General features: G+C 32.4%; 1 protein-coding gene across 1 annotated transcript; it reads right to left on the bottom strand.

Moving 5' to 3' along the window:
* Window positions 1-3,489: 3,489 nt before the first annotated feature.
* Window positions 3,490-14,171, bottom strand: LOC134245205 (uncharacterized). Its single transcript, XM_062727477.1, has 8 exons — window positions 14,050-14,171; window positions 10,489-12,373; window positions 9,919-10,074; window positions 8,235-8,408; window positions 7,227-7,547; window positions 6,750-6,961; window positions 6,317-6,389; window positions 3,490-3,971 (listed from the first exon to the last, which is right to left on the bottom strand). The coding sequence occupies exons 1-8, from the start codon at window positions 14,110-14,112 to the stop codon at window positions 3,589-3,591; spliced, it is 3,267 nt and encodes a 1,088-aa protein (XP_062583461.1). The 5' UTR covers window positions 14,113-14,171; the 3' UTR covers window positions 3,490-3,588.
* Window positions 14,172-14,622: the final 451 nt, after the last annotated feature.

Here is a 14,622-nt window from a genome sequence, read left to right on the forward strand (position 1 = left end):
GATGAAGTCAAAAACCACATCCTTGTCGGGGGTCATTTTTGAACAAACTTGAATCTACACTTTTAAAATTTCAATGAGTTTCATCTTTCCTGAAAAAGTGGTTCCAGAGAAAAAAGATTTTTCCTATATATTCCTATGTAAAACTTTCGGCATTATTGGCCCCCGCTTGAAAAGTGGGAGGGTATATTTGAACAAACTTGAATCTACACTACCTGAGGATGCTTCCACATGAGTTTGATCTTTCCTGGCCCAGCGCTCCTGGAGAAGAAGATTTTTTAAAAATGCCATTAATTTTTAATAAATTCATGATTATCTCCCCTTGGAAAAGGGCATGGCCCTCCTATTTTACTTTTTGATCCCCTTCACAAGGATACTTTGTGCCAAGTTTGGTTGAAATTGGCCAAGTGGTTCTTGAGAAGAAGATGAAAATGTGAAAAGTTTACAACAACGACAACGACTACGACGACAACGACAACGACTACGACGACGACGACAACGATAGACAACGGACATATTTTGATCAGAAAAGCTCACTTGAGCCTTCGGCTCAGGTGAGCTAAAAAAACGTAATTAATAAGGTACTCAGATTAACATTTTCATACTTGACGCACGTTACTGTACACATGATACTGTTTATAGTATTTGTTCTAAAAAAGGAAATGCTTAAACATTTTATGATCAGCTTGGGTAAAGGATTTTTTTCGCTTCAAATTTCCTGTCAAGAGAAGTGTGCCCGCTTAGTACATTTACCACATAAAGGTACTTAGAACGAATCTATAAATATTTCATGAGTACAATTAAGTTATGGCATTAAGACCAGAGATGAAGTCAAAGACTTTGTCGTCTTTTTAGCTCACCTGAACCGAAGGCTTTTCTGATCAAATTTTCACATTTTCATCTTCTTCTCAAGAACTACTGGACCAATTTCAACCAAACTTGCTGCAAAGTATTCTTGGGTAAAGGGAATCCAAATTTGTTCAATTGAAGGGCCATGCCCTCTTCCAAGGGGAGATAATCAAGAATAAGTGAAAAATTTATAGCATTTCTTTAAAATCTTCTTCTCAAGAACCACTAAGCCAGAAGAGATGAAACTCATGTGGAATCATCCTCAGGTTGTGTAGATTCAAGTTTGTTCAAATCATGATCCCCGGGGCAAGGGTGGGGCCACAATAGCCGATCAAAGTTTTACATAGGAATATATAGGGAAAATCTTTAAAAATTTTCTTCTCAAGAACCATTGGGATAGGAAAGATGAAACTTTTTTTCAAAATGTTACATTCGAGTTTTTTTTGATAGCAAATTGCCCCTTAATTAAAAATGCCACAATCTTTTCAAAGTTTTACATAGGAATATATAGGGAAAAATCATTTTTTCTCAAGCCTTCCATAGGGACTAAAAGATCAAACTCATCATTAATTATATTCAGGTAGTGAACATTCAAGTTAATTCAAATTATGGCCCCTGGGGGTAGGGTGGGGCCACAATGGCCGATCAAAATTTTACATAGGAATATATAGGGGAAAATTTAAAAATCTTCTCAAGTACTGCAAAGCCATGATTAGTTATATTTTTTGGAAGCATCCTCAGGTACTGTAGATTCTATTTTTGTTCACAAATAACCCCCAGGGATAGGTGGCCTCCATGGGGGATTTCAAGTTTTACATTAAAATATATATTAAATAATCATCTAAAGAATAGCAAAGCCATGATTAGTAATATTTATATGGAAGCATATGTGTGTAGAATTAAATTTGTTTAAATCATAACCTTGTGGTTTTGAAAGGGTATCAATGGTGGATCAAAGTTTTACGTAGTAAAATAAAGGGAAAAATCTCAATAACAGAAAAGCTATGTAAAGTCATATTGACAAGTAAGCATGCTAATGTATTGAAGATTTAAATTTGTTCAAATCATGAATACCCTTTGGGGTAGGGAGACAGACCTTGGATTAAATTCAAATTATTAAAAGTAATATATACAAACAAAATTTGGAGGCATTCTCAAGGAGTATTAGATTTCAAGCCCCCCCCCCTCCCCCCCACCCCTCAGTAAACTTTTCAATTCTGATCTGATTCGTGCTTTTTCCTAGCCGATGTGCTAGGGTGAGCGATGTGGCCCCTGTACCTCTTGTTGATAATTTAATTAACTTACTTTTAAAATTTTCAACATTCATTAGCAGAAAAAATATTCCAAACGAAAAATAGATTATTACCTGTCAACTATCTTTGATTATTTAAGTACATGTAGCACTTTTTAATTGTCTTCCAAAATTTAGTGAGAATTATTTCGGGATATTTTTTAACAATATTTGATCAATAACATAAATTATAACGTATAATAATGTTACCATTCTATTTTATGACAATGTCCATACATTCTAATGATAAAAGCATTTTTCGTGGATAGCTCAATTTATCTAAAGATATATCTTGTTTTCTGCTTTAACAATGTTTTATAATTTTAACTACAGAAAATAAACATGTACGTATTCAAAAGTAATGTTTTTTTTTAAACTTGTGATTTTTCTAATTTTATATAAAATAAAACAGAGTTTATAGTCCTAGTAAACTAACATTTACAAATCAATCAAGTCTTGAATATTAACACAAATCAGTGATGTTTTTCAGTGTTACACAGTGTAATTATGGCTTTGCAAAAGTACACATATTTTGCATATATTTGTTAATCAACATCTACCATTGTTTTTGTGTTTTGTTTATTTAAAAAAAAAAAACAATTTCTACATTAAAGAAACAAAACAACGGAAAATTATTTATGAAAACTGCACAGTATATAAGGAGGAAACAAATGTTGACCTTTGATTAATTATTCATTTAAAACTATATTATTACATATCAGGAGCAAAGCAAACATGAGCCTCTAACAAACCCACCCGTGGCGGCATATGGAGATAATTGATACTTTTGAAATAAAATTATATTTGGAAAACGCTAATATCTAGCACGGTTAACAATGTATTTCAAACTGTTACTGTAAAATGAATGCAGGAAAATGCTCAATAGATATATATTTTTTTAAAATTATCCTGCCCAGTTTAACAATATTGAATAATAACTCCACCAAAAAGCAGCTTTCCTAACAACACCTACCCATGGCGGCATATGGAGATAATTGTTTGATTGATTGATTGATTGCATGATTGATTGAATGTTGTTTAACGCCGAGTCGGCAATTTTTCATAATGATAAATTTATTATATAATCGGTTTTTGCAAGTTTTTGCAAAAGAAAACTTTAGAGATCAAATGCATAACATTTATCCATAAAACAAAGCATAATAACAAGGGGGTTTTTAACTCGCACAGAAAAACAACGTCATATTTCTGCGAAATATTTCATACTTTTTTAAAAAATAAAATATCTATTTAGAAAACAACATGTTGGTGATCAGTTAAAATGGATTTCAAACTGTGATTGTAAAATTCAACAGTAAAATTGGTTGATACACATTAGGTATATAATAAATAAGAAAGAAAATAAAAGTCAAAAGTTTTCAAATAAGAACACGAGCAGAATTTATGCAGAATATTTGGTTTAGCTGGTTATTCACAATCACAGTCCCAGTTGTCTATGATATCAGACGTCCAACACGAGAAAGACAATCACTTAGCCTGTACACCGTCATTCCTAGCAGCTGTACTAATGCTGAAATCCCAAGAAGACACAACACAACGATTCCGTACACTAGTTTGTCAGTGAAATATTTTGTCAAGAATGCATAGAATCCAGTGAGTAAAGCCACCCATAACAGGTTAAGTGATAAATACCCCACCAATGTCTTGTTCCGGAGAGATCGCAGACCATTGTTTCTCTCTTGCTGTGTTATTCCCGTGTTGATGTTGACGCCTATGCTATCGTTGACAAGTTTCTGCCAAAATGTTGTTTCGTCCTCACTGATATCTCGTAGATCTATAGCAGAGGAGCTTAGGCTCTCGTACGAATTACTTCTGACTACAAAAAGATAACAGAACGGGAAATGATGAAAGCTCAGGGGAAGAGAAGAAGTTTCAAAATGTCAGAGGATTTGAGTTAAAGAAGTTAAATTCTCTAAGGAAAACGTACTTGTATATTCAACAGATTTTCACATGTTTTACTTTAGACAATTGTTAAGAACATATAAAAAAATTTCAAAAGCTCTTAATATTAAGAATTTTTTGGAATTAATGAATTTAAATCGTATATAAGAGTAAGTACTTTAGTTTATATAGTTATTTACCAATGATATTTGTCATATTTCGCAAAGATTTTCAAACATAATAAATGATTTGTGAACAAATCTCTAGAACTCATTTTTTTCTTGCTTTCTAAAAATACATGCAAATAATGTAATGATTACCTTTTCTGTTTTCTATATATGCCGTGATAAGGATATTCAAATTGCATTTTTCAAAAAGATACATGCTTTCTAGCTCGTTGACAGGAGCGGATAATCAAATAAAAAATTCGACGCTTCGCGTCTCCTTCGATCTGATGATCTGCGCCCTCAACTCGACGTGATACAAATCTTTAGATGAATATATCGTTATCATTAAGAAAAAGGTATTATTTTTTTAGTTTTATTGGGATGTAAAACGGGTTTGCATATGATCAAATCTTCCATAAACCCGAAGGGCTTTATGGCACATGATCAAATAATCCATAAACACGAAGGGTTTTACATCCCAATAAAACTCAAAATGATACCAAAAATGATACCTTATTACTTATATTTACATTTGTGATTGATTTATTACAAATAAATATGTATTCAATTTGTAAATCCATAAGGGATTTATTTTTTTAAATCTCAACGGTATAAATTGAATGTGTTGAACACGTCGATCACTTATGACGTCACTATGAAATTACGTAGATCGCTTATGACTAAACAATCAATTTATGGTCACATGACGAACGTCTTTTACAGAGAGATAAAAACGCCTAGCATAAATAGTGTTATATAAAGGCAAACATTTGCAAATGTAAAAATTGATATATATTTCTTCGTGCTTTACTATCATATCAGTTTTCTAACCAACATCACAACGCCGCGCATACGGTACATCGTAGTCCGCTTATATTATATATTTATTTAGAAATTCATATAAAATATAATATGGCTCAACAAACTTTTTAAGCTCACATGGTTTTTCGCACAAATTAGGGTCACATTGTTATAATATAATATTGTGTATCGAGACAGCAAAATACATTTTAAAAGTAGTGTTCACATAATTTGAGTTTTATTTCATTTACTGAAACATAATTCACACAAATCAATTTGTAGAACTTTGATATATTCAGGGCTGAAAAAAACAACTATTCTCATTTGAGTTTTTGTATCTTCTTGCCAATTGTAACTGTCTTTTTATCCGTTCTTTTGAAAGCAATAGCTCGCGCAATACAGCAACTGTAACTTGTTACAAAAAGAATCTTTTTGACTGCTTTCTATGTTAATCAGGTGGGATTTTAAAGCGCCAACTTCTAAAATCTAGAATCATGAAAGATTTATCCCACTGCAAATTTTTAACGTTTCAAACCGTAAATGCAGAAGAATTTTCCTTTTCATAGAAGGAATTAACGATTTTAAAAATTAAACAATACTTCATTATCCTACCCTTTAGTGTGGTTTCCTTTTGCAATATTTTCCATTTTCAGCGCTGTATTTCGACGAAACCAAGAGGAGTATGGTAAATGAGCAAAGCTTTTTAAAAAATGCTCACCTTTAAGAAGAAAATTTGACGATCAAGGAAATATACAATTTGTAAAAACCCATTGTAGTGTTTGAAACATCCTACCATTTATTTATAAATTTTCCTCTAAATCATCCACTTTGGAAACTTAAGATTTTGATTTTAAAAGACATTTACGCTTGACATTATATATATGTGATATAACGAAGGGTTATGCCATTGTACTGAAGTTCGAAAATAGTAATGTTTATTACAACAATCTGACCTTAATTTGTGCGAAAAACCAAGCAGTATTTTAATACAACAGGTTCATACAAGAAAACATGTTAACATTTTTTTCCAGAATTTTTCTTATTATCGCGCATTTGTCGGTAAAAGAATGCAGTTTCTCATCTTTCTTTCACAATTCACGGATTTTTTGAAATGCGTATTTGAAACAAGCAATCTTTAACCAAAGTTGTACTTTAACAAATATTTTAGGCCTTGCTTTCCTAAATACGATTTTTAAATAAAAGACAAAAAAATCTAGCTATTATGTAATATAAAAGAAAAGTTCATGTACATGTAATAATTAAAAATATAGTAAAAGTATAAAGCTGAAGAATTTGTTCAATTAATACAAACATTTCATGCTTTTTCTTTTCTTTCTCTTCCTAAACTTTGGCAGTCGTAGTATCCTTGGCACTGTTGCCTTTTGCTAAAAAAAATTTCAATTTTAATCATAAATAAATAAAACAGGAATATATTTAGTCTGTGTTGAAAATCGATGGTAAACATTTTTGCACTCAGTGCAATAAAAATTAAAAAAGAATTGCAGTGGTTAATAGTTGATTTTTTTTCTCGAATTTATATGGAAAGTTCCGTAAACACAAAATTTACAAGTTTTAGAGGTAGACGAAAGACCATAAAGCAAAAACCTCACAACCGATAGGTGGCTAGGAACATAACATTTTAAAGATAAAATTCTTGTTACAATTTAAAACAATTCAAAACAATCAATTAAGTTTAAGTTAATTAATTATGACTTGCAGTATGTTAAAAATAAAAAAAAACCTACATCATCTCTAGTTCCCCAGGTCTGGTCTACTATATTGCACACAGCATAAAGTGGAAGTAGAATATTCAACAGAGGGAGGTAGAAAAGGTATACGATTCCTGTAGACAACAAGTGCAACTCCAAAGGATGCAGTAAAGATGAGTAGAGATACACTACTACCACCCCAACCAAAACTAGGTTTTCGATGTGGGTTATTTTTCCAAACTGGATGTCTGTGAAAGAAATATCAGATAAGTGTCTTGAATGGGTACGTAAAAGCAGACTGAATGTTAAAGTAACTAGTACTCCAATCTCTCTCTCTCTCTCTCTCTCTCTCTCTCTCTGTGTGTGTGTGTGTGTGTGAGGGTGTGTGTGTGTGTGTGTGAGAGGGTGTGTGTGTGTGTGTAACCCTCTCTCTCTCAACAAGAATTATATAAAAGTTAGATAAAATTAATACATAAATTATCACAAAAGAGTGTCAGAGCTTCGATTCATTACCTTCTCGGATGTCCTCCACAATTAGAACACTTGTCGCAATAAAGACATACACTGTCAAAAAGCCGAAAAGCAAAATGAGAATTTTGCTTACAATCAATTTTTTATGTGTCTGCCAGGAACTTATTTGAAGAATGCAGTAAAGCAGGCATGCCAGAGAAAGAAGACCAGCATTGACTAGAAGTGGACAACTGGTGACCAGTTCAAATCCTAAAGCGAGCATCATGATTGTTGATCCGGGGTATAACACCATTACGACGAATAATTGAAGTATATAAAGGGCATACACCATGGTGAAAGCTGTGTTGTTTCTCATTAGCTGTGCTAAATAAATCATTGTACAATAAGTAATATAATGCTCGAAATACTTGTTGTAAAAACTAGTTTGACAACTGACAAGCCAACCTTTCCAAATAGAAGTGTTAACTAAGGTTGGGGTTGATTTTGCTAATTAAAGTGATTATATTCGCCCTTTTGGAGAAACTAGCGACTTTGTTCGTCTTAAGAATTGGCAGGAAGTCATTAGGACAAATGCAAGTTTACGTTCTCATAAAAAAAATATTTTTCAATATTTGAAATAATTTCTATGACTTCTTATTTAAATATTTTCACCAGTATTTGAATAGGAAAACATGGAAAAATGATAAAAATAAAATTGCAATGTGTTTTGATATCAGACTTTGTAAACTACTCTACATTAAATATATATATATTAACTGTGTATTTTACATATGTGTACATGTAACAACGCATGACTACTTAACAAAATTCAATAAATAGATTTGTATGACAGAGGAAAGTTAATGAATAGCTAATAGACAAAATTCTAATCGACTCTAGTCTTTAATTTGGTGAAATTTTTTTTTCAGGTAGTGGGAAGTTAACTTTTTTGCACGCATAGATTTGTATTGTTAAAATTCGAAATGTCAGAAAATTAATTCTCTGTTGAGATAATAGGAAAGAAAAGGAAATCCCGATTTCCTTAAGCTAATAAACGAAATATCAACTCACGTAAATTTCTTGCAACAACTGCTGCGTTGGCGAAGTCTGATAAAAGCCAACGCCTCCTTTGCTTCATAAATTCTTCTGTTTCCTCTGGACAAAACGTTGTGTTTTTACCATGATAAGAATAACGTAGATTCCATCCTTCCTTCATCATTAAGGTACACATCCATCGATCCTCACCTAAAACATAATTATTATAAAATAAAGTGCCAATATCCATTTCTTTCCCTTAGCAAAGATTTGAAATTTATATTGCGATTAAAGATTTGATCGTGTCGATTAGGTAAGTTTTATCCTTATATCTATGAATAAAATCACCCTCTTTCAGCCTTTCTTTTTCAAAAAAGTAGAGTCTTAGTGCTTTCATTTCCTATAATAAATTTTTTTTTTATATTTGTTTTATACAGATTTTTGAGAAAATGCAATCTTCTTGAAGGTATATAGAAAACACACTGCCCACCTTTGACTGCTTTCAGCAAAGAATAAAAAATGAGCACAGCTCACGATCCAACAATTAAAACATGACTGTTTTCTGATCTTCAGAACAGACCTTTCATTATGTAATTGCATATTCTGGATCAGAGTTTGTGTTCTACATGTATATGAAATATTGAAAAAATACTTCAACCTTAGTCCATTTTCAAAGGAATTTGCAGGATATGTTCAATAGCTACATGGTCACAAACAGTGCAAGTGATAAATACTGCATTTCGACCTAAACTGAGCAGTTTTGATTTTTCAGAAATTCACAGGGCTAAAATGGCCCTAAGTGGCTCTTGCTCTTTATATTGCTTTAAAGATTTGATTGTGCAGGCATGGTAGGTATTACAGATTTGCTCTATAGATGCTATGTAGTTTAGTGATTTAGCCATTTTCATGAAAAATTAAAATGCACAATTAAAGTTGAAATTGTTTATATATCTTTAACCATGGCAATAAATTTTGATTGGTACGTACTAGGGCTTTTACAGGTACCCCTGTATATTTTTCTTTTAATCCCAAAGATTATAATCTGTTGAATTTGACCTGCGAGTTTGTTTTTCATTTGAAAAAAAAAACACTTGACCATTTCTTTTTGTACAGTTGGTGCTTTGGGTTTTGTATTTCATTGGTATATTCATCGGGACGAGTATAATTTCTTTCTTTGGATAACAACATTTATGATTTATGATCTCTTTTTAATTACCTTGGAGTTTAACTTGCTTTTGAGAAACGTTATCCTTGGTCAGAGAGTGTCATACAAGGGCATCAGTGTTTCACAAACAATTTTTATATAATATATATGATACTTTTATAGAACATGCTAGATAGGCTAATGGTGCTAACGAGCGGTGACTTTGGCTGAATATTTTATAATTTTTGTTCATTCAACTATATACTAATAATTATTTGATCCTAAAAACTATTGTTGTTGTTTCAATTGATCTGTTTGTAATTCTAAACTACCACAATTGTTAAGTTTTTATATTAAGATGTAGTATATACTCAAATTCACGTGTGCTTATCTACTTTTAAATCCATTCTCTCCATTTATTAACAATGAACTAACTGTTTCAATAATTCATAATTAAGCATTACTTCATTACCAATTTCCAAGAACATATCTGAATTATTTGTAGCCGTGAATACCCTATATGTAAAAATGTACATGGTTATAAGAGTCATGCACAAAGAATTAAATATGACTTACCATTGTCTTTAGTAAAGACATCCAGCATTGAATTGGTAGGTTCAGAGAAGGTTTCAATGATGTCACTAATAGCTTCAAAGCGATATAGACTGAAGCACCCAGGACAACACATTACAGATCCAATGATGTTTTGTGCACTTTTAATCATCCAGAAATCTAGAACGATAATAAGTGATTACACAGTTTTTGAAATATCACAAAGTATCATGATGTTGTTTTTTCAGCTTCACTTGCTCGTTCAGACAAAACAGAAACAATTATTGTTAGCTGTCAAAGAGTTAAAAACAATTTTTATGTAGAAAAAGAGATAAAATATGTATTATATGAAATTAATGTTTAACCAGAAAGAGAAAGTACAAAAGAAAATAAATGATTGTATTATTTTCCGTAAAAAAATGCAAGCGCATGTAATTGTTAGTCCATCCCATTACTTTAATGTAATTAGAAACTTCTTTATCTATAAATTATTACAATTACGAATTACAGGAGCGTTTGACTTGATTCATGAAAAAAAGGCGCTAAATTTTGTTATAGTTTATATGCATAGGTAAGTCATGCTAAAATATATACCTTTAGCGTAATCAAACATTTGAAGCCAAACGATAGGATGTCTGTGAATTCCAATAGGGAAAGTCCGGCCACATACTCCTCCTATCTTCTCGTCCTCTTCCATTGTGTCCAAAAGATTAAGCACACTTTCATCGTCAAAAGCCATATCTGCATCCGTGGCTAAAATAAAGTCATGGTACTTTTCATCCTCAAGAGTGCTTGAATATTTTTCACTTTGCTCATTTCTTTGGTGTTTGTGGTATTCGAACTCTATATCACTAAACGAAGAAGAACGGAATTTTGCTCCTGAAAAATTATACGGTAAATCTCCATTATGCAGATCTGTATCATAGGCATACTGTAAGCTATTTATAGTATTCTTGTCCTGTAAATTTTCTAAAGAAATAAAACTGTGGTCGAACGAAGATCTCCTATTTTTTGCTTTGAAATGCAAACGGGGAACTCGCAGAGTTACTTCTGATTTGGTGTCGTTTGGAATATCCATTTCTGTTGTGTAAGACTCTTTTTCGGTTTCTTTCCTGTTACTCTCCATTTCTTCGAGATTTGTTACTGTTGTCAGATCGCTGTATGAAGATGTTTTACTGGAGGCTTCAAAGGTTACAGTAGGTACATCTTTGTCTGTCTGATTTTCTTCCTCAAATGTTGGTGTACCTACATTTACTTTTACTAAATCAGAAGGCTCGTTGAAGAATGATCCGGATGGATTGTATTGTGTATTGTGATACATTTTCTGAACGTTTGCTCTGTAATTCAAAATATATTTCATATACATGACCTGACTCCATCTTTTCTTTCCTTTCACAAGATTATTGTCCTTTAGATGTAAAAATAATGGCATTTCTCCTGGGACAGTCCACGATAATTTTATGCCATAAGGCGTATGAATCATGATTCCATATCGTTCTTCCATCATAAATGTTTCTTCTATAAGACATAATAGCTGTATTCCAAAATCCTTGACATCTCGTCCACTCGCACCGTTATCGAGGAAAATGTGTGATTCAATGTGTATATTCCGTTTTTGGATTTTTTTGGAGTTAGAAATATTTTTCAAGCTGCGTAATAGTCTGCCCATTTCATGAGCCGATTCTTGATACATCGTTGTACATAGGAAGATCCGAATGTTACTTTTATCAAATAATCTCAAGTGTGCAATTTTGGATAGAGACTTTCGCAGAAAGTTTTGACAAAAGAACACATTGTCATATGTTGTCATGGTGAGCTTGCTATTCAGAGATTCGTCCTCCTCCTCCTGAATATTATAAAAACTAGAGAAATAAAACAAAAGCGCTGAAACACAGGTCACAGAGTACAAACTGATGTGATAAACGGAATGAGAAACATGGAAGGCACTTATGGTAGCAAAAGCTCCCAGATCGTCTTTATGAACATTTATGTACAAAGCTAGAAGAGTTACAGTTAGAGTGCTACAAAAACAAATCACTATTGATAGAACTGCAATTCTCTCAGATACAGTCGGAAGAAATGATTCCATCTGCATTAATAACACAATTATTGATATAACACACACAAAATATGAAGAATTGTCGTTCCAAATGTTGAGAAATGACATAAATCTGTTCTCACTTTTTATACTATAACTGAATCCTATCCATGTGGTCAGTACAATAACTGTAATACGTAGGAACAGATACAAAAGCTTAGCATTTTGTGCTTCCTTTGTATGTGTACCCACAATGTAATTCTGCAGAGGTATATATCGAGTAAAGTTTATTTCCAGTAAGCACAATCCAAAGATGGATGCCTGCTTTATACTAAATATGTTGCTGAAGACACATAACGTTGATATGACGGCTACAAGGGTCATCTGAATGTATGGAATGATACTTTGCTTAGTCCAACTTGAACATTCGTCCTTTTTTGTCTGAAAAAACAATGTAAAGATCGTAATTCAGTGGGAAGATAGTAGAAATAGGATTTACATCTTCATATACAGATTTTCATTCATAATCAAGCAATCAATAAAATGGTTTTGGAATACTTAATTTAAAATGTTCTAATATGTGTCCCACTTAACGTACAAGTGGAAATTTCAGCGAGATGCAAATGCAGCGATTTATCATTAATTCATTATAAACTGGTATTTTATTTTTAGCAAGATGTAATTTTAGCTGTTTTAAAAAGCTCACTAAAGAAGTATTGCAAATAAAGAGCAATTATTTTTAGCAATGCTAAATTTAAGGGATCTTGGCACCCTCGATAATAATACCAAAATTAAATCCTCACTAAAAATTCTATTTATACGGTATTGTATCTTGACAAAATATCCAGGTGTTCTAGATCTGCGATTTCACTTTTAAAACAATACAAATATGTTGAACATGAGATAATGGAAACTTGTTCTTTTAATATATTGTTGTCATAACTTGAACATTTAGCATATAGGCGTGATATGCGTGAATAATTGGTTAAATTTCCGCTCACAGTTACTTGCTGAACCCTTGAATCTGACTGATTGTATATTTTTTATGTCCCTTTCGAGAATCCTTCACTCAGACGAAACAATATACCGATGGAGGCTTCTTTCGACTTTTACTTGCCACGCATGGTCATTGAGCAGTGATGAATCCTTATCATGCCAACGCTTGTCGTAACATTGACATCTTTTTTAGGTCTCAACCAAAGAACACGTAACTTTCACTGAAATTAATGCGAGGGAACATTTGCTACCTATCTTTCTATCGACTTAGGTCAGTAGCGACCCTGTTATGATTCCATAAGCTTTCTGTCACATAGCGCATTTTAATGTGAGCATGCCTTATTTTTTGTCACAGGTGGTGAAAAGTCAAGTCTCAACCGGGACTCGAACCCAGGGCCTCTAGCGTACCGTGCCAGCGCTCTAACCACTGAGCTATTGAGACCCGATATATTGACTGACTTTCATGCACCTGTGAACACGGTGAGAATTTGCTAAACAGTTTAAAATGAATAAAGGTTCTGTCTTTTGAATATAGCGTTTTTCGTTTTGAGCATATGATATATGTGAAAGAAAGCAGTTTATATCAGAACATACCCGCTTTTGTTGGATGGTAGGTGATATCCCAAGGCAAAGAAAGGTAGGCAATAAAAAAGGTGGCAAATTTGGAAACGCTTCACTTGTAAGGAATGTAAGAGCTACAGCATCTGTTACAGATATTACTAGGCCCTATCAAAATAAATAATGAATAAAACAAATATAAGTTTGAAACAAAATGAAAACAGTTATGCAATCTAGTGACTGCATAGTAAATATGAAAGAATAGGAAATATTGTTGAAACGTGTATAACTTTTATCGAAATCAACTGCAAGAAATCAAAATCATCGCTACAAACTGTATGTATTGTAAAAAGTTTGTACATGTCTAATGAATCGGTATATTTTTACTAATATTTTACTACTGGAAACCATTTTGGTTGTTTTGTGTGTTTACAGTTTAATTGAATACAAAACTTAAAGGAATCGAATTCTTAAACTTTTTTTTTACTTTAAAACTTTCTGAATTTTCTCCATCATCATTATTTCAAAACAATATATTTTAGCTGATATTCAAACATACATACCATGAAAACAATCTTCAATTCTGGCCAGTCACTGTATCTACTTTCTGCAATGACGTTGGACATCCAGATATCTCGAAGACATATAACAAGCTCCGGGACGAGTAAGAGTATCAAAATGTTTGCATACCTATAATTAATATAAAATAAAAATATGAAACAGAATACTGTCAAATTTGTGTTGATGAGAAGCATATTTTCTAGGAGTGGAAGAAAAACAAAAGCGCATCGAACGAGTACTGAAAAATGACAAATATGCCTAGAGTAACCGAATGATAATTGTTTTGTTTGATATCTTGATTGATTGTAAGTTGCTGTTGTACGATTCGAAAAGAAATTTTCCCTCATATAGAAACGTCCCTATAACCTGGTTAGGGGTTTCAAATTATTCTTTTCTTTGACACGCAGGGCGATTGACTCAGTGAGGAATCTTTATCGCACCATAGTATGTCGTGACATTATATATCAGTTTTTAAAATTCTCAGCCAAAGAATTAAATTTCGTATTTAATACCCAGCTCACATTAGTGACTGATACGTCACAAGTCACACGGGAAGAAAAGTAAAAGTCACGAGT

This window comes from Saccostrea cucullata, unplaced genomic scaffold, assembly GCF_032062105.1.
Source record: "Saccostrea cucullata isolate Sc308-1 unplaced genomic scaffold, CSIRO_AGI_Scuc_v1 ctg4949, whole genome shotgun sequence".
Lineage (NCBI taxonomy): Eukaryota > Metazoa > Mollusca > Bivalvia > Ostreida > Ostreidae > Saccostrea > Saccostrea cuccullata.